At 43.0% G+C, this 22,410-nt stretch overlaps 3 protein-coding genes across 7 annotated transcripts; 2 read left to right on the top strand and 1 right to left on the bottom strand.

Moving 5' to 3' along the window:
* zgc:158263 (ceramide kinase family protein) lies at nt 1-7,083 on the bottom strand. Its single transcript, XM_062392072.1, has 13 exons — nt 6,725-7,083; nt 5,684-5,779; nt 5,308-5,445; nt 5,041-5,169; nt 4,797-4,860; nt 4,573-4,718; nt 4,413-4,487; nt 3,722-3,874; nt 2,921-3,026; nt 2,216-2,310; nt 958-1,154; nt 560-879; nt 1-450 (listed from the first exon to the last, which is right to left on the bottom strand). Exons 1-13 carry the CDS (start codon nt 6,846-6,848, stop codon nt 369-371), a joined length of 1,725 nt encoding a protein of 574 aa, XP_062248056.1. The 5' UTR covers nt 6,849-7,083; the 3' UTR covers nt 1-368.
* A 701-nt stretch (nt 7,084-7,784) lies between these two features.
* On the top strand, nt 7,785-10,503 carry naa10 (N-alpha-acetyltransferase 10, NatA catalytic subuni). Of its 4 annotated transcripts, none has more exons than XM_062392083.1 (8): nt 7,785-7,983; nt 8,148-8,246; nt 8,339-8,397; nt 8,483-8,528; nt 8,632-8,746; nt 8,876-8,924; nt 9,727-9,811; nt 9,958-10,503. In XM_062392083.1, the coding sequence occupies exons 1-8, from the start codon at nt 7,963-7,965 to the stop codon at nt 10,138-10,140; spliced, it is 657 nt and encodes a 218-aa protein (XP_062248067.1). In that variant the 5' UTR covers nt 7,785-7,962; the 3' UTR covers nt 10,141-10,503. The 4 variants fall into 4 exon arrangements, with proteins under 4 accessions (XP_062248067.1, XP_062248068.1, XP_062248065.1 ...); XM_062392084.1 differs by having other exon boundaries at nt 7,786-7,983; nt 8,632-8,747; nt 8,880-8,924; XM_062392081.1 differs by having other exon boundaries at nt 7,786-7,983; nt 9,949-10,503.
* A 1,814-nt stretch (nt 10,504-12,317) lies between these two features.
* On the top strand, nt 12,318-21,946 carry arhgap4a (Rho GTPase activating protein 4a). 2 transcript variants are annotated; one of them, XM_062392064.1, is made up of 22 exons: nt 12,318-12,464; nt 13,988-14,077; nt 14,276-14,447; nt 14,555-14,717; nt 14,901-14,963; nt 15,087-15,215; nt 15,302-15,430; nt 15,607-15,828; nt 16,155-16,256; nt 17,093-17,269; nt 17,433-17,517; nt 17,700-17,727; nt 18,037-18,136; nt 18,243-18,303; nt 18,393-18,470; nt 18,578-18,706; nt 18,900-19,005; nt 19,947-20,177; nt 20,289-20,344; nt 20,424-20,652; nt 20,731-20,779; nt 21,253-21,946. In XM_062392064.1, exons 2-22 carry the CDS (start codon nt 14,011-14,013, stop codon nt 21,424-21,426), a joined length of 2,550 nt encoding a protein of 849 aa, XP_062248048.1. In that variant the 5' UTR covers nt 12,318-12,464; nt 13,988-14,010; the 3' UTR covers nt 21,427-21,946. The 2 variants fall into 2 exon arrangements, with proteins under 2 accessions (XP_062248048.1, XP_062248049.1); XM_062392065.1 differs by lacking the exon at nt 12,318-12,464 and adding an exon at nt 13,192-13,446.
* Nucleotides 21,947-22,410: the final 464 nt, after the last annotated feature.

Below are 22,410 nucleotides of genomic sequence, written 5' to 3' on the forward strand. Positions count from 1 at the left end.
CAGTTTTTTTTGTCTTTATTCTGTGGAAGCTCAGTTGATCCCAAATAAAATATACAGGACAAAAACTGCATGAACACACACTGTTTATATACTGTTGGGTTGAATGAGTTGATTTGTGCAGAGAAACGCTGCACCACAAATGATTGTATGTATTATTTAAAAAGTAAATATCTTCCAACGAACACAGATATTTAAATAAATAATCTTGTTTCATGACAGCAATGAGAAAACCTATGAAAGTATCTGAAATATAAGGAACACTTTGGCCACGACGAGTCTCTAAAGTCTGTAACATGAATTAACCTTGCCTCACTGTTCCTCTCTCTCTCTTTTTCTTAAGTGAGTATTTGTGCTGGATGCATGTCCCTTCACACTTGTCCCTTTCCCCACCGCAGCTCTGTGCTGTCCTCGATGCCCCTGGCATACAGACGCACCAGCTGGCCATGAATCCTGAAGGAGGGGATATGAACACAGTTTAAAAAAAAAAGGTGCTGTGATTTATGATACAATGTGATAACAGCAGGATAGCACAGTGAAGTGTGTGGCTCCGCTCTCTTACCTGCAGAGGATCTCAGTAAAAGGCAGAATCTCTCCGTCACAGTTCCACACTGACACAGTGGGAGATTTACTGCAGCACAGGCCACACAGGAAGGCGTTTGCCTTTTTCTGCCCGTTCGCCATTTCAACGCCCGCGCTGCTCTCTGCCAATCGCAGCTGAGAGCCGCACCTGCTGACAGTCTCAACGTATGATTGGTCCTCCTCATCTATCACAACGCTTTGCTCTGCGATCCCGCCATACGCTTCCTCCTCTCGGCCAGAAGAGGGGAGGGAGAAACGGACGGCCTTCACGCGGTGGACCTCCACAAACGGCAGGTCAAACTATCGGAGAAGAGGGGTGGGAGAATTGGGTCAAACTGTTTTCACAATTCCAAGTCCAAGGTTGGAATGTTACAGTACCTGGTCCTCTGTGCTAGTGTGTCGGTGGAGGAACTTGAGGAAGCTCAGCGGGTGAGTGTCCCACACCAGGATGAGGTCCCCTGTTCCGTCCGCCAGGTGAGCAGAAGGAGACAGGCCCTGAGGACTCCTGGGACACGAGCTGGACATACATGTGAGGGACACACATCTGAACCTGCCCTCCACACTCACCCAATCACCTGGAGCGACAAAGAGAAGAGGGAGACAATCATACATTTAGAAATAAAAGGTCTCACTGACGACTGTACTTCTGTCCCGCTTTGGAATTGCAGGATTTTCAGAATGTATGGAAAAACAAACTAATAACGTAAGCTAATAACACACACAATTATATTATTTTCCTTTATTGAACACACCATTGTGTTGACGGACATAAAGTGAGTGACCTCCTTTGACAGCATTAACCTTAATCTAATAGATCCAGTAGCAACAGATCAAACCTGCACAACCGTCAAGAAGTATTTTAAACATTTTTGTCACAGCACTGCTTCAGTCATATTCTAATTTATACATTGGTATATTATCATGCAAGAGACCTGAGAATTGTTTCTTTTTCTCCTCCACAATAAAGGAATTCTACCCATGCATGCAAACATGCTACATGATTTGTGTATTTTAGACAGAGATTCAATTAACGCTTAAGTTGACTGTGAAGTTCTTTTTTTTACCTCTTACGATCATTCTGATTGGTGCTTTCTGTGTCATCCTTGCTGAGCAAGCGTGTCGGGGGGGGGGGGGGCAACACAGGACTATGGAGGGAAATCTAAATATGTTGCATTCAAGAACAATACAATTATTTGTGTTCAAGCTATCTGACTGTATTTTAAGGCTAATTTATGCATGAATGCTGGTACTTCCAAATAGGTCAGTTACACTTTCTTGTCTCTGTACGTTACTCCTCCCCATTTCTCCAAACAGACTTTACTAGTTTGGCCTGTTTCTGACTCCACGATGACAGTGAAGTGATCGAATGCCTATTTCAGTCTCTCTGAGCTGTTAACGTTCTAAAAACACAAGAGTAGGTTCTGGGGACGAGGGTTCACGACTGCCTAATGTCACCAATTCAGTTCTGTATAAAGAATTAAAATACATTAATCTAAGGCAGAAAATGTACACAGTTGTCAAAGTGCGCGAGCTGACTAGGGGCTGACGTAGCTTTGTTTAAGGTGTCATCAGCCTAAAAGTTGATTTGTGCTATATGGGCTAATACATGCACAAACATTGGAATTGGGTTCTTTACCTTCTGATTCAGTACTGGACTGGCTGTAGGAGGCGCTGTACAGGGATCCTGAATCTGGGAAATGTCTTTCTGTGGTTCTGGAGCAGACACTGCACCTACACATACACACACACACACACACACAACACAAAAGGTTTAATCTCTTGTCTTGTCTTTATCTTGACCTTGAGACTGTAAGAGACGTGGGTATTGTACACTCTTACTGGAGACCGAGGCTCCCCTTACATCTAGATCAAGTTCCTCTCGCCATGGTTCCTACCCTCCTTAAGGTAAACCCAACACCTGAGCCCCCTGCCACAGTTTGTGACTGCTACAGTGTCTCAGGCTGTGAATTTGAACCGTTTCACCAGAGCTTGAATAATAATGATAGTAATGTAATGGATTCGGTTAAACCGATCAAGCACTGGCATCCTTTTCTTGAACACTTCTCTAATAAGAGTCCCGTTTGCCTTCCTGGACCTCGTGGAGAGACATAATATGGAAGGTTTGTCTAATTTCTCATTGTTGGTCACAGTCACTGAAAACTATAGGTTATGACCAGTGATACTCAAGGAATAGATACATCCCCTGTGACACAGGCAATCTACAGATGAAATTACAATCACACAGTTAATAGTGGGCATTTGGCAGATAACATTATGACAAGGAGAACAGAAACCCCCCCCACACATCCAGACTTCATGGGATTAGTTGTGAGTGTTTTACCCTGAGAGGCAGCGGGTTTTGTCTCTGGGGCTGGAGAGCATAGGGTCTGCTGGCAGATACTGAACCACGCCTGTGTAGCTCCTGTTGCTCAGGTACACCATGGTACCTGCAGACGGCAAAGCAGGAGCAATTATGTTAAAAGTGCCAACAATGTCAGGGGGGTTGTGTTTGTACATTCACGTAGTGTCGGAAACATCTGAAATATTCATTCCACACTGAGAGAATTTACATGAACGCTGCATCGAGTCTAAGCAACTCAGACGGTCAGAAAGATGCTTGGTACACGACTTGGTACAGAGTTTCTTCGCTTAGAAACCAATTCACATACTTTTGCAATCAGCTGCAAGTGGTATATTCTACCATGAACTGAAACCAGACTTTTTAGCTAAAAATACATGCATTTTTACATTTCTTTCACATCCTGTTCCGTTTTCATTGCTTTACATTATCATGCAATTATTGGACTGTGTCAAGGTAAAGTTTGAATGCTCTAAACACATAATACAACATAGTTGGTTTACGGTTTCCATGTCTTTTTTCAAATTCCGACTTGATAGCACATGAACACACTGACATCCGAACAAAGACTTCACATTGAGGGAACTGGGAATCTTGTGGAGCACGTGAATGAAAGTATGTGTCATATAAAGACCTTGCTTCTTTGTCATTGTCACGTTTTTGACAGTTGAAGGATGAATTTTGAATTCAGGCGTATATCTTCTGCTATTAAGCATGCAGTCATTCCTGTTCTCGAAATGAATCATCAGTCGCACACACCCGGTGTAGAAAGATGATCTGTACCTGAGTAGTCATATCTCAGAGGTCCCATCCAGCGGTGTTTTTCACTCTCAGCCAGCACGTCCCCATAGAAGCCATAACCCACCAGAGACACCGAGTAACGCACCAGAGCAGAGGCGTGGTAAACTGAGCACACGTCCAACGGCTGGGAGTCTCCTGCAAGGCATTGTGGGAAATGAGGAGCTCAAAGTCAAAATATTATATATATTGTTCGGGCATTTTAGGGAATTGTCTTCAAAAATGTGCAAATAATGATTCAAATAATATTAACCTCCACCAAGGAGGTTATGTTTTCACCTCTGTCTGTTTGTTTTTTGTTGGTTGGTTTGTATTTTTGCAAAAAAAAAACTGGACGGATATCCACGAAACTTGGTGGAAGGATGTGGTATCGGCCTGGGATGAACCCAATAGATGTTGGTGTGGGTCAAGATCAGGGAGCGGAAGAAGCAAGTTTTTTAATCACTTTCTTTAACATTGCGATATTGTTTTTATATTTTTTATCATTGTCACAATTTCCCCAGGTATTAATTAATGAATATTGAGGGGGAAACGTCAGGCAGATTAAGGGGACAGATATCTGTGAGTGTGTGATATTTGGTGCAGATTGAATTTAGGGGATTGTTGGTCCTTGGTGGAGGTATACGCTCTCTATCGAGTGCCATTCCAATTTAACATAATGGAAATACTTATTCACCAATGATAACGTGCAACGCTGAGGTAACAGGGTCAATCACTCCCACTGTGGCGTAACACACGCAGTCCGTAGAACCTGCAATAGACATAATACGACAGGACATCACATCTGCAGAACAGACACCGGTCAGCGTATTAATTCTTAATGAAAGTGTCGTTACCTGCAGGAATGATGCCGATGTGAAGAGGACAAGGCTGCAAGGTGACAGCGGGATCATTCTCACAAAGGCCTGACTCCTGTTGTGTCCGCCCAATCAAGCCGTGAAGTATTTCACTGAACATGCCATCCCCACCCACACTCACCACCCTGTTATAAACAAACACAGAAGCTTCTGTGAGGAGGAGGCACTCCCGCACCGATGTGTTTACACAAGCGATCGCTTACCCGTCAAAGCCAGTCAGGTCTTTCTTCAGGAGGTGGTCTCTGGCCTGGTTCGCTCGCTCAGTCACTAAACAAGATATGGTTACATGCAAACTGCAAATCAATTTCATTCATCATTCTTTAATGGAGGTATGTCAGTGTAACCCTTCACCTCGAGATCAAGCATCTGCACCAAGTCTTTGCTTCAGTAACAAATGATACTTTTCTAAAAAACAAAGAAGTGTTTCGATATTTTGTAGATGTTCACCTATTACATGACAGCTGATCCCAGCCAGCTCAAACAAAGGGGCAACCACAGAATGGTAGATCTGTCTGCCTTTCTTCTTTCCTCCATACGGATTGATAAACACCAACAGTTTATGGGGCCGTGATGGACCTGAAAGAAAAGTTTAAAAATACATGTTGGTGAGAGCAGCAAACTATAATAAGAGGATTTCATCACTGATAAGATAGGATTATCAGATATTACACTAATAATATCAGTTTAGTGCCTGATCTAATCATCCGCCCTTACTGTGAGTTTTGACGGCTGTCCTCAGGTGTTCCGTCCACTGGTCTCTGAGGACGCGACTCGGGCAGCTGAACTGGGTCCGGCCCAGTCTCCATAGCAACCCGGAAGAGCCCCCACTGCTGCTGCGCTTCACGTAGAAAACTACCGGTTGGATGATAGGAAGAGAGAAGTGTGTTGTAAAACCACAATATCAACTGTTAAAACGTGGGAGATTACAGACGGCTCCAGTATTTGACTGCATGTAAATTATTAACTGTCTCGTCTCTATTATGACCGGAAAAAGTTGTGCAGTGCTTCAGGCTGTGTTGTGAGATATTGACATAAGCATTGAATGTGGCCTTGGGTTTGTAATATCTCTGAGTCTCCCAGGAGAACCCACCTGTGAAGTCTTTGTCTTTGTCCTCAACCAACTTCTGGGGCAGGATCTCCACCCGGCCCTCCTCCACTCCGACCACCTCAGCCACAGGGACTGAAACTTTAATCACACAGAGACAACTTCAATGCATGTTATCGCTGCTAAAAAAAATGTGATTTTTAAAAAGACTCTTTTCCAACGAGTTACATGACTTGCATGAGTCTAACTGGAAATATTAGTAATAATGGCTGCGTCTTAATTAGATCATTTCACTGTAGAGAAACACAAGTTACGGATATGGGGGCCAATCCATCATTTTCTTCCCTGTCACTTTCTTTAACGTTGCGAGATAGAAAAAAGCACATTTTGTTGATTTCTTGGAGAATAATTCATGGATCCTGATGAAACGTTCGGAGGACTGATGAGTATGAGTGTGTAGAATAGGGTGCAGATAAATATATAAATCTAGATCTTGTGAATTGAAATGTGGTGTCAGGAGGGGATTACTGGGCCTTGAGGCATATGCACTTTAGAGCCAGTGATATCCAACACACCCCCTGAAGAAGAAACATATTGAGATCAAACAATATTTTTTTTCTGTGCAGTGATATCAATATCAGATTCATATCTCTTTCCTGTTATTGTGTGTGTTTGTCGGGAGGAAAAAACTAAACTGCTGATGCTCATATCCCACATTATAACACTGAGGGGGGGGTGTGTTCTCTGCAGCCTTTGTTTTCAGTAAACTGTCTCAACAGGTTGTGTTTCATGTTCGTGCTGTTCAACTAGTTCTTCACGTTCCCTGCACACAGCTCAATTAATTAAAACGCTGACTCCCAACTATAGAAACTACACACAACATGGGCAAACATCAAAGTATTGTGCAGCAGATACGTGTTCAGTTTTATTTCAAACGCGCAAACAAGTTAACTTACGCGCAAAAAAACAAACAACGCAGACTACCCACGTGCCTTTGACTGCTCTTACCCTGGCACCATCGTACTCTTTGACCAGATGTCACAGATCGACAGATTTTACGTAAGGACTGGAAGCGGGGCCACCTACTTGTTTTCTTATCACAGTTCTTCTGGTCCACCTCGGTCCAGTTGAAGTTCCAGCCCGTCAGCACCGCCCGGTGTCTCTTGTTCCCGACCCACAGGCTGGACTCCAGCCTCAGGTCTGTGTCCATCTGGAACCAGTGCGCTCTCACGTTGGGCGTCTCTCTCTCTCTCTCTCTCCCGTGTGTCTCTTGATCACATCTTATCCCCACAACTTTCTACATCCCTCGGAGACAGCAGCGGCAGGTGGACTGTGTGATCTCAGCGGTTCACCTGTGTCCTCCTCTGACACGGGACACTCTCTTTATATCTTGCTCTGGGTGGATTTTTGGAAGAGGTAAAATTGAACCTGATGTTGAAGACGCCGCCTGACACATGAGTTTTATTGTCAACACAGTGTGCAGTCCCTCCCTGCTGACACCTGCCTCGGTCACACGTCCCTCTCTGCTGATTGGATGTCACAAGTTGAAGAACAGGCAGCATATCATCAGCCAATACTGATGTGTGAGTCACGTCAAAATGACTTATAAACAATAGAGAGAGTTCACCGTTTTTAGAGTAAATAACCTTTATTAGAATTTTTTTTCTTTAGATGTCGATCTTTCTATTCCTTTTTCTTGTTTTTTTTTTTGTTTATTTGATAGTTTGTTTAAGTTGGTCTTTCTTTTTCTGTATACTTGTTTGAATACATGCATAGATTAATTAAGACCAATGTGAAAACAAAATAGTTTAATCAGTAATATGAAAATATTGATAAAACACAATGATATGAAGGAGGAAATATACCAAATAAATTGAGTTCTTTATATTTGCACACTCTGGTGTGAAAACCACATATTTCTGTGGGCGCCTGGGGCCCGGATCTGAACTCCTCTTTACCTGGTTGATAATCCAGTTTGCCTGAAATACTTGGCCCCAAAGTGCATAAAGTGTAATGTAGTGCACAACACTACATCGGAGTTCTTAGTCAAGTAAATCTTCAAAAAATAATGTGGTTATTTTTCATTGCACTTCTGATTTACAAGGATTACAACTTTTACTTTGACCTTCCAGCACATACCGGAAGCGGAAACGTGTGCCATTATTGTGGCACGCTTCTTCCGGTCCTCCCTTCTCTGCTAGCGAGTGAATTGAAGTAGCGAGCCGAGCCTTTAAACTCGATCCTGTAAATATTATGAATTGATTGATTTGTACAGCGCAGTTTATTTCTGTTTCCACGGAGCACATCGCGAACCACCGAACAAAATGAATATACGAAACGCGAGGGTGAGTGTTTCCGAAACCCTCCAGGCAGCCATGCTGCTCCTGCTGTTAGCTTAGCTCGTCACCGCAGCCTTTCACGTTAGCTCAACTATTAATACCGCAGATACACTGGGTTTGGGTTGAGTCACGCTCCTTCCTGACGTTCGGTTTGTTTTGTCTCCTCACAGCCGGAGGACCTGATGAACATGCAGCACTGTAACCTGCTGTGTCTTCCGGAGAACTACCAGATGAAGTACTACTTCTACCACGGTCTGTCCTGGCCCCAGGTCAGTTTAGCCCCGTTTCACCTGCTACCACTGATCCTCACTGTCAATACGTTTCTCTGTCTGACTCTCCTGTGGGTGTCTTCACGTTTCAGCTCTCATACATCGCGGAGGACGAGAATGGCAAAATTGTTGGATACGTGTTGGCAAAGATGTGAGTTTCTATAATCAGACGTGTTTGTTTTACTTTGCAAAGAGTTGTTTTATTATACCTATTAAAGCACTGACTTTTTTTCTAGGGAGGAGGATCCAGATGATGTTCCCCATGGACACATCACATCCCTGGTCAGTCTGGATGAGAGACACCTCACACATGTCCCTTATCTGTATTATGAAATATAAGTTACTGTTATATGTTGTTGGTAAAAACCTTCTTTGTGTCCTCCAGGCAGTGAAACGCTCCCACAGACGCCTGGGACTTGCTCAGAAGCTGATGGATCAGGCCAGCAGGGCCATGATAGAAAACTTTAATGCTAAATACGTCTCCCTTCATGTTCGTAAAAGGTACCTTGATTTATTATTGCAGGTTTTATGTGTTGCCTTTCAACAAAGTTCAGTCGGGCTCCCTGGTTAGGCTCTGATTGTCTTTGTTCGTGCTCCCTGTGTATCTTTACCTCTCCTTCCTCCCCACTGCAGTAACCGGGCGGCCCTGCACCTGTACTCCAACACGCTGAAGTTCCAGTAAGTTCTTAGAAGTACAAATGTTGTGTCAGTATTTATTTTGTTACATTGTTAGTACTCTGGGGACAACAGTTTCCTTGACCATACACAGGCTTTACAGACATGATGAGGTCATATTTAAATTCACAGTAGTCTGACACCACTCTCCTCTTATCGCAGCATTCATGTTGAACGATGGATAACAAGAAATTGCGTCACAGAAATTACATATTTCTGCAGCCAGAAAAACAAATGCACAAATGAGCCCACAAATGGATTGATTCATATAATTTTATTTACCAATCAGAGCAGTGCAAGTTGTCCAGTGCTTCATCAGGCTCACTGTTTGTTGCGACAGCAGTTGGCAGAACCTCTGCAAAAGTCTCATTGAATCCCATCAGGGGATTTAGGATGATTTTGCTGTCATTGTTCACTAAACAGTGCTTACAGGCTTTGAAAACTGCTGCATCTTGGTCACAAGTCCTTTAAAAAATCCAATACACAGGATCCTTTTCCAAATTGCGTTGGTTTTGTAACTGGGTTCTTATAACACTGTGTAATAATGTCAGTATTGCTCATCATCCAGACTCAAAGACTTAAATACTATTTGGACTCATTTATTAAGATTTGAAGGTTAAAGAACATATTCTCCATATTCCCAAGAAACAGGACATATTTAATCCAATGTATTTATTCATAGTCAAATTTGTATTAAGATGTACACCTTTATGTTTAAAATCTATCATTTTTCTTATTGTTAACAATGAACAATATATATAGAGAGAGACTTTAACCAATGTGTTGTTTTGTTGTTCGTCTCCAGGATAAGTGAGGTAGAGCCTAAATACTACGCAGATGGGGAGGATGCCTACGCCATGAAGAGAGACCTGGCCAGCATGGCAGATGAGGTAACTATTATATGTATTCACTTGTTAGGCCTACATAACATGACTTTCACAAACCCATATTAGCCTCCGTGAACATGTACCACTACTGAACTCAACTCAACTGATTCTAACCCTGAATGTGTTTTCTAATGCTATATGTCCCCCAGCTGAGGAAGCCCGGAGTGCGTGTTACGGGCCAGGAGGCGCCCTCTGGCCAGAGCCAGACAGGATCTGGTGACCAGGAGAGGGAGAGCGAGAGAGACAGTGGAGGAGAGAGCAAAGAGCTGAGTGAAGTCAGCGAGGCGACGGAAAGCACAGACGTTAAAGATTCGTCCTCTGATTCACAATGACGCTGCGGTCCTAGACATTTTTAAATTTGCCCTTCACTTCCTCTTTTTATCTATTTGACAATGTTCTGACAGCATCTCTGGCTTCACCAACTGCGACTGTCTGTGCATCGACGCCACTCCAACATTTCCATCGCTTGTATTTCTTGAATCTTGCAGCAATAAACAAGGACTGTTGGTTAATGATATTACTTGAGATGAAAGCTAAAAGAAGCTCTAATCAATGAATGGCGTCAATATTTTTATTGAATTGCTGTTGTCATTTCCAAAAGTGTCCCCAAACTCTGTGATATACAGCATTGAAAAACCTCTGCTTTTCAGTTAATTATTTAACAGAATTGCTGCCAATAAATCTTTCAAATAATACTTTTGGTCTTTTTATTTTATTTTCTGTTTATCAATATTTGAATGTTTTCAAAGAATAAAATATTTAGTGATGAACTGTATATATACAAATCAAGACTTATTTATACATTGTCAAGAACAGTTCAAATCAAACCATCCACACAGCCAGGGATTAGGTATCTGCTGTGTCTACACTAACACATTTCTATTATGTATGAGGTAAAAGAGATCCATAAAAACAACTTGCCATTAGTGTATTGCACCTCCATCAGCATGTGCAGGATTTGAATAGGAGTTTGGCGACTCCCAGTGGTGGCATTGAAAAAGGCATGAAGCATTGCACAATAATAACCCAGAATCGAAGCTTGGACATGCATGTAACGTTGAATTATATGTCAGGAGAATAATGAAGTTATGCTAGAAATAGACCAGTCAAAAGTTTCACTGGGGGGGTACGAACAACAAACAAACGATTAATGAAGATTGAAAAAAGGAATCTCAAACCTTAACTTCCATATACATTTTGGGTTCATTCACTAACCAAACACTGGTAATGTTTTCTGTGCAGCAGGAACAAAACATTGCTCAGAAAGTTCCTTCCAGCATTGGTGCAGACGTTGTCACGAATGTGTGGCAGTGACACTTTGCTTTGTTTTCGCCTTCTGTTCAGTTCCTCCCAAAGCAGCTCCACGATGATGAATTCTGACGACTGAGCTGCTCTTCCATCATTTGAAGCTACTGCAAAGGGTTTTGCAATTCATGAACTTTGTATTTACTTTGAAGACTACATTTACCCACATTTTTGCAGAAACTCTGTGGTAACCGATTTCATAATCCCTCAAACAGGCCTGCTTGGTCGCTGTTGAACTTGCACGCTCTCCCAGTTTGAACCTTTACTGAGGGCTTTCTTTCATCTAATGTCATTCACTGGACCTGGACTGCTACATTTTCAATAAACCTTGAACAATTGGGAGTTTTAAAGCTTTTTACTGGATGTTTAGGGTCCTGATGTGCCAATCCACCCAGTGTTGTTCACGCTGTACTTCTGGACTAAAAGATGTTTCAAAGTTAAAAAGTCGCGCCTGCAAAATCATGCTATGGCCCCATGAATACAGTTAATATTCTTTATTGGGCAAAATGTCTGTTTTAATGATTTTTGTTTCACTTGGGGATAATGCAACTTCATCTTTCTGTTTGTTTGAGGAAGGAAACACGAGCAAGGGAGAAGTACATGACAGATAGCACCAACTGATGCACACTGACCTTCAGAGAGTTGGCCTGTTTGTCACAAATTGAAAATAGCTCAGTTTCACACTTTCATCCAATGTTACACTTTTCAGCGAGAGGTGTGAGAAGACGGCAACGCTGCTGCCATTCAAGACGAGTCCTCCACGGCAATGCAATAGTCTGCTGCCACCTGGTACATGTGAGGAACCTGACTGGGGATTTCTATCAAGTCAAATAGTTCCTGTAGCTGTAAATCACTCATCACAAACTATAAGTAGGCAGATTGTGGGCGCCCTGAAATCCCCCCCCGAGCATTCAGGGCTTTTCCTTTTTACAAACCTGACTGTAAAGCTGCTGATTTCCTGCAGTAGCCAATGAGGAGGGTCTAATCAGTGGAAACAGCTGGCGTGTGATTGGACTGAGAAGCTGCTGTGGAGGTTCAGGAGGCAGCATGAAAGAGAGAGAGGAAGGACATGACTGAGGAGGTTCTCACTCGTCACACTTGCACAATCACACAAACACACACACACACACACACACACACACACTGAAGCCACAAAAACTGTGTGTGTGAGCAAGATGAGGGGTGAGAAAGGGAGAGAGAGAGTCAGAGAGATGAGTTCTACTCCACCCACAGCCATCCGTGTCCAATGTGAGGGGGAGGTGAAACAGTTGAGAGCTTATTGTGCTATTAACTGGCATCATTTAGTTGCCTCAGTCTGGAGAAGAGACTTGTCAGGACTGCTCCTCATCAGGTAGGACTACTTTTCTTTTTTTTCCGACTGGATGTAAAACTTTTTTTATTAATCTTGATGTCACCACAGAACCAGGCCAGGACATTTAGCCAATTCAGCTGGGAATAAACATGTTTTTGTCATACACAGTGCGTGCTGTCATGAAGCATTGATCCGCCTGATTACTTTAACTATGTCACTATTGGGTGCAGACAAGGCCCTGAGGCCTTTTCTGATGTTTCACAGTTCAGGCAGCCTCTATGTGTTGGTACTTGTGGGGGGAAACACAGGGCTGTTATAACAGCGAGTGCAAAAGCCGTGGCAGAGAGGTTTGACTCCAGCGTTTATTACAGTACAGCAGCAGGTTGTGACGACGGGAGGTTGTGATTCATGTCTGATCACACGGAGAAGGAATGAGGAGGTTTAATGGAAAACGGAGACATACGCTGGAAAAATGACACGCGCTCCTTTCTACGGGGAGTTTTGAGTTCGCTGTTATGTTGCTGAGGCACTTTAGATCAGTTGTGTCTCAGTTGGGAGAGAGTGGAGAGGACACACTTCAGCTGACCAGAATGCTGATGAGTGACGTTTGCCCTAAAAAAAAACAGGGAAGTCAGGGGAGGGAGGGAGTGTGTGTGTGTGTGAAAGTTCTCAACAGTGGCTTATGATCCAGCAAGAAAAGACCCAGCTCTTCCTCTTTCTGATGTGCACTGAATGTCGTCTGGATAAACAAGATCTGGCAGAAATCAGAGACTTGGCTGTTGATTCTGACTTTGACAGAGGCCATCAAGTGATCATGACCGACATGCAGTGACATGCTGCAGTCACACGAGCACACAACAGGATAAAAATGGACCTGGAACTGAGGCTCTCATGTTCATCCTGTCTACAGTGGTTTTCAGCCTAAAATTGGATTCACTTTACTTGTTCATTTGTTATTGCAGATTGACAGTCAGGTGCTGTGGCGGGTGAAGGTCAACGTTATTTGTTGTGTATGCCTCGTGTGAGTATCACTAAAAAACGCTAGTAGTTTTCCGCAGAAACATCCCCACAGAGTTGTATGGCTTGTGGTTCATCCTATTTTCAGGGCAGCTGCGATGCTAGAGCTATTTTTGCACCTCGTGCATTTGTGCAGCGTGTCCGGTGAAGCAGGCAGCACATGCCAGCTGGTTCTCTCGTTGTGTGCCGCTCAGCAGAGCACAGCAAGAGGGTGGCCGGGTTTGAGGAGATGTGTTACAGTAAGATGAACGTGCTCTTTTCACGCTTTATGTGGCAGGAGGAAGTCAGCGTGGCATTTGTGGGGTGGGGAGGGGGGGGGGTGAGGGGGGTTGTCTCAGCACTCAAGAGTGTGAAACCTTGAAGCGAGGCATGATGCAACGGTGCAACAGTGGATGTAAAGGCCTTGATTGCATTGTTCAGCGAAGAACAGAACAGCTTGCATGCACATTAAAAACACGGATTTTGCAAGAGAGGCGAAGTGAATGCAGATGCTGATATTTCAAGCTAGATGGTGATAATAAAATATGTGCTTTTTCTTTATACAGAATTCAACCCAGTTGGAGCAACGATGGCTTCCCATGTGAGACTCCGTAAGGACAGGCCTGGAGTGGTGGACTACGACACACAAATAAAAGGTAATGAAATAGCTTCTATTGTGTGCTACTTTCTCAACGGCCCATGTTCACTGTGATCAACATGTGGCATCTCTGCAGGAAAAACCTTGTAAAAGTTGTTTCTCGGCCACAGCAGTCTTCAGAATGAGTCACATTTTCTTGATTCTTTCTCTTCCCCTCGTCTGCTGTTCTTTCTCCCCTTCATTCGTCACCTCTCAGAGGTGCGTTGCCAGCTTGCAGATCAACTGAAGGTGTTGGACCTGCAACTTGAGCAGAAGAGCCAGCAGCTGCAGGACCTGACGGACTACCTGAGGCGACGGGGTGAGATTGAGAGCGAGTATGCACGCTCCCTGGAAAAGCTTGCTGAAAGGTTTACGTCCAGAACTAAGAGGTAACCGTGAAGAAACTTTATTAACATAAACAAGTGATCCATTTGAGGACGCTGTTTTGCTGCGTTCTGCATTACATCCCGCAAACAATTTGTCCCTTTGACTTCAGGAAGGATCCCAGCGGTCACTCAGTGGTTAAAGTCTGGCTGGCTCTGCTGTCCCAGACCCGGCTGGAAAGTAGGGACCATAATGGGCTGAGCGAGAGCTGCAGCAACCTTCTCATCCAGCCACTCACACACTGTCTGGAGTACACACAACGCCTCGCCAAGAAGGTACTGATACAAACACTGACCTGTTTGTGTGCAATGCAGTTGATATTGTGCTACAAATACAACCAATTTTCTTTTCTGACATTCACCTTTTGACCTGGGGGCCGTTGGAAATATGTTGGGGCTCAGGAAGTTTGCTCTGCAATCTGACTTTGTGGTATTTTGTCTCACCCACTTTATTTCCAGAGTAAAGACATCTGTTCTCAGCTACAAGATGGTCTGCTCAAGGTTACAACAGAGCTGCAGACTGTAAGTGTGAAAGCAACCACCCAAACATTTTCAGTTTTCCAAACAAACCAAGCATTGCGCTGTGTCTGTGTGTGTGTGTGTGCGTTTCTGTTTGTGCGTGGGTGTGTGTGCGTGTGTGCGCAGGCATGGCGGACGTACCACCAGTACCACTCAGACTATGTGTATGCAGAGGGGAAGCTGAAGGAGGCAGAGAAACAGGAAGAAAAGCAGAAGCAGAGTGCTGCAAAGAAACTTGAGCGGTTGATAGAAAAAGTAAATACCACCCCCCCATGCTATGCGCGCCTGTCGATTATGTGACACTTGAATTTCTTTTGCTGATGAATGTTTATGTGCTACAGAGACAAGGTAAGGTTCAAGAGATAAACCTGAAGTGCATCAAGGCCCGAAACGACTACCTCATAAACCTGGATGCCGCCAATGCCTCCATGAATAAGTACTACTTCCAGGACATCTCTACTATCATCGATGTGAGTTGGTATAGTATTGTTTCATCTCTCTTTTCCCTATGACGTAGTCCTCCACGATTTCTGGCACATCATTTGAGAACATAGATCGGAAGTGCCAGAGATATCACCTAAAATACCATGTTTAAAGAAGGCGTCATTTTCTGAGTGGGTGACAATTTCTCTTATGTCATTGTCAGTGTGCAGATGTGGGCTACCACCACTCTTTAGGCCGGGTGATGCAGGCCTACCAGTCCAGGCGGTGGCGGGCTCAGGAGAACCTGAGCACGGGGCTGCAGCAGCTTCAGGGGGCCGTGTCCGGACTGAACCAGGTTCATGACAGAAACGCTCAGCTGCAGGAAAATTCCAGCAGCTTCTCTATGCCCCTGCGCTTCACCTACCAGCCTCACGACGGAGACCAGGTGTGGGTTTTGTGTGAATAATGGACAAAGGGGATCTGATTGAAAGAATTGGCCGACATGAGCCTTGGCACGGACACATCAGGTTTAGCTGGTGTTTACTAAAGAATTAATCATTAATTTATGTAAAATATGAATCCTAATTTCATGTCTTTGTCATAAGGGTTTGATAATGAAAATCCTAGGATTTATGTCCAATTTTTATAAGATTTAGCTGCAGAATTTCTTTATTGGCGTATGCCCCTGAAAATCCATAATGATGTTGTTGTTTTTTTCAGTGGATTACTCTTACTTTTGCATAATCTCTTGGTCTGTGTTGTTCCTCGCAGGTTTCTGAGGTCAGTGCAGAGTGTGAGATGAGACGCGAGCTGGACACCAGATTCAAACAGATACAGGCCAGACTGAAAGCAGTCACCGAGGAGACAGAAGAGGTAGAGTGCATCATCATGACAAATCTAACCCCCCCACCCCCAGATATTTATTCAGGTAGATGGGAAAGTGCCCTAAAAACAAATAGAGATTAAAAGGTAAACTTGTAAAAAGGTGTCCAACTAATTTTGTGTGTACATTTTGAATGGAAATTTATGAATTTGACTGCTGTGTTTTTAGGTCGTTAGCTGGGACATGCTCTTTTTTTTCTAAATAATTATTAATGCAGTTTAGTGACCAATACAAAGACACATAACACAGCACCAAACAAGGGGGGAAAATTAATCAAGTCCTCATAAACCACAACGAAATGAAACGGTGTACAAAAAAATGTAAAGAAGGGGGGGCATAATGTTTGGATTAGATGACCTTACTGTTGTAGCTGTGTATGCGAGTGTTTCCTTCGCAGAAATCGTTAATAGTTGAGGGAGCAGAAAAGGGGAAACGACATGCAGAAAGGAAAGAGAAAAAGAAAGATAGTGCTTTAGGCATTGATGACAAAGCAGTGGTGAAACCAGTTGAGCAAGAACAGTCAAAGCATAATGATTCATTAAAAAAAAAAAAAAAAAAAAATCCCCATTTGAAGGTGCCTATTTAAAAAATACACCCTAAAGTCCCTAAACCTGAAGATGAGGTTAACCACTCCCTGGTTTCTGTCTTTCACAAAAGAAAAACTTTGTTATCCTGTCATTTTGGACACGCAAAATAATTACAATAAATTGCCCATGTTAGTTCACCCCAGATTCTGATATTTTGCACCCCCCATGCTTATCCAGTGACCATTAGTAAGCGCAAAAAAGCACAGCATTAAGTTAACACCTGTTCCACTAATACACAGGCGAGTAAGAACATGTCCACAGCCCAGAGTTCCCTGCTGGAGAGTATTGGTGATGATGATCTGGAGCCCAACGCCGGCGGTTTGTCTCAGGACGTCAACACTGAAAACCTTACAGTCAAGCCCAGTGTGGCCCGGCGCAGGGCCAACCTGCAGGAAACGGAAAACCTCTACTTCACCGTGAGCCTCTCTTCTTTTTTTTGTGCTCAACCAACATAGTGACAGTTTGGGTTTTGCTGATGTGTAGTTGGTGGTTACGTCGATGTGGTTTTGGTGTTGCTAAAGAGACAGTGAAAATAAGACCGACAACATGAGACTGACTCACACCGGCTTTGTTTCGCAGAGAGTAAAGGAGTACCTTGTCGGGAGCTCCCTGGTATCTAAACTGCAGGCCAAACATGATCTGCTTAAAGTGGCTGTGGAAAAAGGTATCACTTCTGCTTTTTCTAAGACGAGTCAGAGTGCTGAGCCAGTTTCTAGTTTGAGAACATCTGGTGCCCTGGGGGGGTTGGATTGTCCAGTAAATTGTTTCCCCTTTTTATTTTTGAAAGCAACCAATGGACATTTCTTGTGCCTGGTTAAGCTAATTTTAATCTCTTATTCTACCCAGCTGAAGAATCAAATGAATTACAACCCAGGTAGGAATATACATATTTGTATACTTCAGATAGACGTAAAGGAGAGATATTATGCTTTTGGGTTTTTTCTAGTTTTTGTGTATGTAAAAAGTCTGTAACGTTTAAAAACAAGCATTTCAGACAGAGGCTGAAAAGAGGAGCTGCAGCAATGGACAGTTTTCAAGAAGCTACCCAAATCAAAATCATGAACCTGAATATGAGCATAAAATACCTCCTTTAATTTGTCAATTTGCGAAAGCCATATGATTGTACAGATATTGCATTGCTGTGACAAAATGTGCTGTGTCATGGTATATCATTGCTCTGCAGACACAATGGGAAGCTATTGCGCGTCAGGAAGAATCACTCAAGCTCCAGTTTGCTTCACAACCACAAACTGTTCAGCGGAGACATGCTGTCCTTCCTACAGGTAGCTGCCATCATTTCTACACCACTTATGGGGATTGTCTCCTCAAGTTGCCGTTAACGTGCCAAACGGTGCTTGTGAAATTCATCATTAAATTTGTTTCATTCAGGCATCGGGACAACAGATTCCACGTGTGGTGGAAAGTTGCATTCGCTTCATCAACCTCAATGGTGAGTCTTCAAGATGGACAGAAGTATGAACCAGCAGGTGGACATTTGTGGAATTGTTAAGAGTTTTAAATTAAAAATCTGTCTCTCAGGTCTACACCATGAAGGGATATTTCGGGTTCCTGGGTCTCAAATGGAAGTCAACAACCTGAGGGATGCTTTTGAGCGAGGTCGGTCTGTGTTTTTTTTTTCTTTTCGTGTGGAGCCATCATAGAGTAGAACCCCCCCCCCATTGTGGAGCGTTAATAATGTGGGGCACTATGTCGCTTGGCTTCAGGAGAGGACCCCCTCGCTGAGCAGAAGTTTGACCTGGACTCTGTGGCTGGAGTGCTGAAGCTCTACTTCCGAGGTCTGGCGAACCCACTCTTCCCCATGGACAGCACCAAGCTCCTCCTGGAACATGCTCGTGAGTGTGTGTGTACTGTCTGCCCAGTTGCCTTACAAATTGAATGTGATAATTTTGTATTTTATGGTTACATTTGTATTTAATGGTTCGGGTTTGGCAAGAACAGAATTAGTTATAGTTGGAGTAATCAAGTCGTGTGTGTGTGTAAAGTGTAAAGGGCACACAATCTTCTTTTTTCATGACCTTTTCTTAGAGATCAAGAACGACTCAGAGAGATTGGCTCAGTTCAAATCAGTCATCTCCTCCTATCCTGAGCCGCTCATCATTGTCATGCGATACCTCTTTGCTTTCCTTCATCAGTGAGTATTGTTACCCTTTGCACTTGGTACTTTTCTAACTTGAATCAGAAAAACTAATTTACATCAAACAGTAATTCAGAGGAAACTAAGGAACACTTTTTTTTTTAACCAGTTTGCTCATGTCTCCGATTTAAAAGAAGTGTGATAGAACTAATTTTTACATTATATATGAATTATGTTATATAGTGTGACGCAACCCTCAGGATAGTGGCTGAAGTTGATACTTTACACAAACAATTGATCAAAAGGGGATCTGCTAAATGTTAACAAATATAAACTGCAATGTACAACTGAATCATTAGAGTTAACATGTATTTGTGCACAGTAACAACCTATTTAATGATGAAACTGTCAGAGATAATAGGTTGAGATTGAGATTAAATAACCCAAAATTAGAAAATGAATATGTTTCGAGCGCATAACATTATGTGTCCATGGAAACAAAAACGAAACAAGAAAAAGTAGAAGGACAAGACTGAAACTGAAAATCAGTTTTTTAAATGATACCATGATGGGAAATGGTAAAGGAAGTGGTTAGTGTAAAAAGGGGTTCTTCCTTCCGTAGCTGAATATGCATATTTTATCATCAAGCCTTATGAGAGTGAAATAAAGGTCATGATGATCGGTAAAGTCTTGTTTGTTAATTATCTCTACATCAATTATGTCCGTTCTACTTGGTTTCATTGCAATTCTCCCTCTCCTCCCTTCGCCCAACCTGCACTGGCTCTATGCCCCTCCAGGGTGAACGAACCCCGCTGTTTGAGAGCCACTGATGTAGCAACATGGGTTGAGATGAAGTTTTGTCTTTCATTTTACGAACAGCAGTTTGTGTCTGTAATGCAAAAATAGCAGTTTAGTTTAATTCCAATCTCTGTATCTCAACATTTAATTTCTGGCTCCTTCACTGTGTAATATTGAGTTTCTCTGCTCTGCTCCTGCAGCGTGTCGCAGTACAGTGACGAGAACATGATGCAGCCTTACAACCTGGCCGTGTGTTTTGGGCCCAGCGTCTTCAGAGGGGCTCAAGATGATGATGATGCCGTCACCCTGCTGCCTCTGATCAACGACCTAGTGAAGAGCATCATCCTCAATCATGAAAGCATCTTCCCCAGCCAGAGTGAGGTACAGGGGCCGGTGTATGAGAAATGCATGACACTAGAACAGGAGGAATGGTAAGAAAACATTATATAAATTGAAAAAAAAAGTTGTTCATACCAAGCACACACATAACACTGATAAACTGTGCGGTAGGGTGATTATCTGAGGGCGTTATTTCTTCACAGCGAACCTCTTCTTGAAGAAGTGGATGCGGAAGCAGAGTGCTCTCATGGCAAAGCCGGTAAGTTTGCATGCTCCTCCTGTGTTGTCATTCCTCTGAGGCTGTCATGGTGTCATTGAATAGATGCCATGTGTGACAGAGTCGGAAACAGTGTCGTCAGCTGACAGCAGCACCAGCTTGCCTGCAGCCCCATTGCAGACGAGGGCAGAACGACCCAGAGCTAACAGTAGTGGCTCCATCGACAACAAGAGACAGAGTAGACCAGCAGGGGGCAGCATCACTTCAGCTGCAAAGTTCACGTTACAGATTCCTGTTGGGCCCCAATGCAAACCCAAGATGGCCCCCTCTCCTGGCCTGGTGCGCAGAGAGTAAGTTCCACTAAATGTCGAAGATGATATGTTAATATTAATATAAGAAATTAATAATCTGTCTCTCTCTACATTCAGTCTCCGGGAACACTCGTCTGCTGAGGATATCGGTGTTAAAGTAGACAAGGTCTGATTTGATTCTCTTTTGGTTTCTAAAAACTTCCTCCATCGTGTAAAAAGACAATTTTACTCTAGGATTTATAGGCCCTAATAAATAGCTTTGATGTGTGAATTAAAGATAATGGATGGATTTTCTACTAATTTGTTTGCAGCTATAAATGTTAAGGGGTTTTACAACCCTGTTGATGTCATCCAACATGTTGCTAAGAGATTTTGGTCTAGATGATCTGAAGCACTTTTCCAGATGTTAAGTGTTTGAACCCTCCTTTGGAGATAATAATGATAACAATAACTTACAAATCCTTCTGTGTCATTTTTCAAGCTAAACCAAATAACTAATGGCATAAACAATTATCAGCAATTATAAAGTGTCTTTTATTACAAACATAGCTACAAACTCATGAACAGAGGGGAGATGGACAAAGACTCTTTTGTCTTTTTTCCCTCTCACTCACCACCAATGTTTATTTCATCTCACAGGAGGTCTGTCGCCAGATGGAAACGGTCTTCAAGGAGCTCCTCCGGCATCAAGCTCTGCAGGATCCCTCCTCCTCCGCCGCCTCCTCTCCCTCTGTCCAAGCCCCCCAGAGCAAAGGGAAACGGGACGGACGCAGGGGGAGAGGAGTGGGCCTCTTCAAAGCAGCCGATCCATAGGCCTGAGAGGACTGGCATCGTGAGAGGAGACACAGAGAGAGATGATACACATGATCTGAAGTGAAGGCTGATGTGCACTGACAGCAGCTTTCGGCACATCTATTTCGAGAGAACTGACCTCACTGACCCGTAGTCACTTCTGAGGTCCCTGTGATTGGCCGCATTTCATTCATGTTTTGCTCAGCAGATCTGAGTCATGACTGCAGACCTGCAGCCCGATGTTGGAACTGTGGATTACTTGAAGTGCAAAGATGCGTTTGTGTAAAATTTATTATAAAGTAATTTATGCTGTGTGGGTGTTCAACTATTTCCAATTAATGATTTTTTTCTTCTTCTTTCCAAGTCAATAAACAAACAACCATACATTCTTCATCAAATGTCCATTTATTAAACAAAGTTCAAAACTGTGAAAACTAACTGAAAGGAATGTGTATATATTGATTAATTGTAAGGATTTTATTATTAACATGTGGACCTGTCTGGATATGGGATTCATGCCAAATAAATATTTTGTCCATTCTATTTGCAAATATTTTCTCTTTTCTTAGGATATTGTGTATACATTTATTTTACTGTAAGACCTGGTTATTATGAAGAGTTAAACAAGACATGCAAGTCACTCATTACACAGAGAAGCAGCAAATCCTCACATTTGTGAGACTAAAAACATTGAATGTTGATCTTATTTTTCTTTAAAAAAAAGCCAATTCACAAAAGAAAACTGATGCTAGTTAATAGTCGATCCCCTTATTGCCCTAGCTCATATGATGCATTATTCTAGAATAGAGGATTTCCTCGGATTTTTACTTTACAGTTTATTTGGTACACAGTTTATACAGTTCTGCAATAAATCAGAGGTGTTAATTCATATTGGAGGAAGTAGTTTGTGGTTGCTGAACACTTAGTGTTTGTGCAATGACAGAATATGCACACAAATATAGTTTTGGATCATTAAAGACCCCGATCACCCCAGGGCGCCATGGA

Source organism: Platichthys flesus, chromosome 7, assembly GCF_949316205.1.
Source record: "Platichthys flesus chromosome 7, fPlaFle2.1, whole genome shotgun sequence".
Taxonomy (NCBI): Eukaryota; Metazoa; Chordata; class Actinopteri; order Pleuronectiformes; family Pleuronectidae; genus Platichthys; species Platichthys flesus.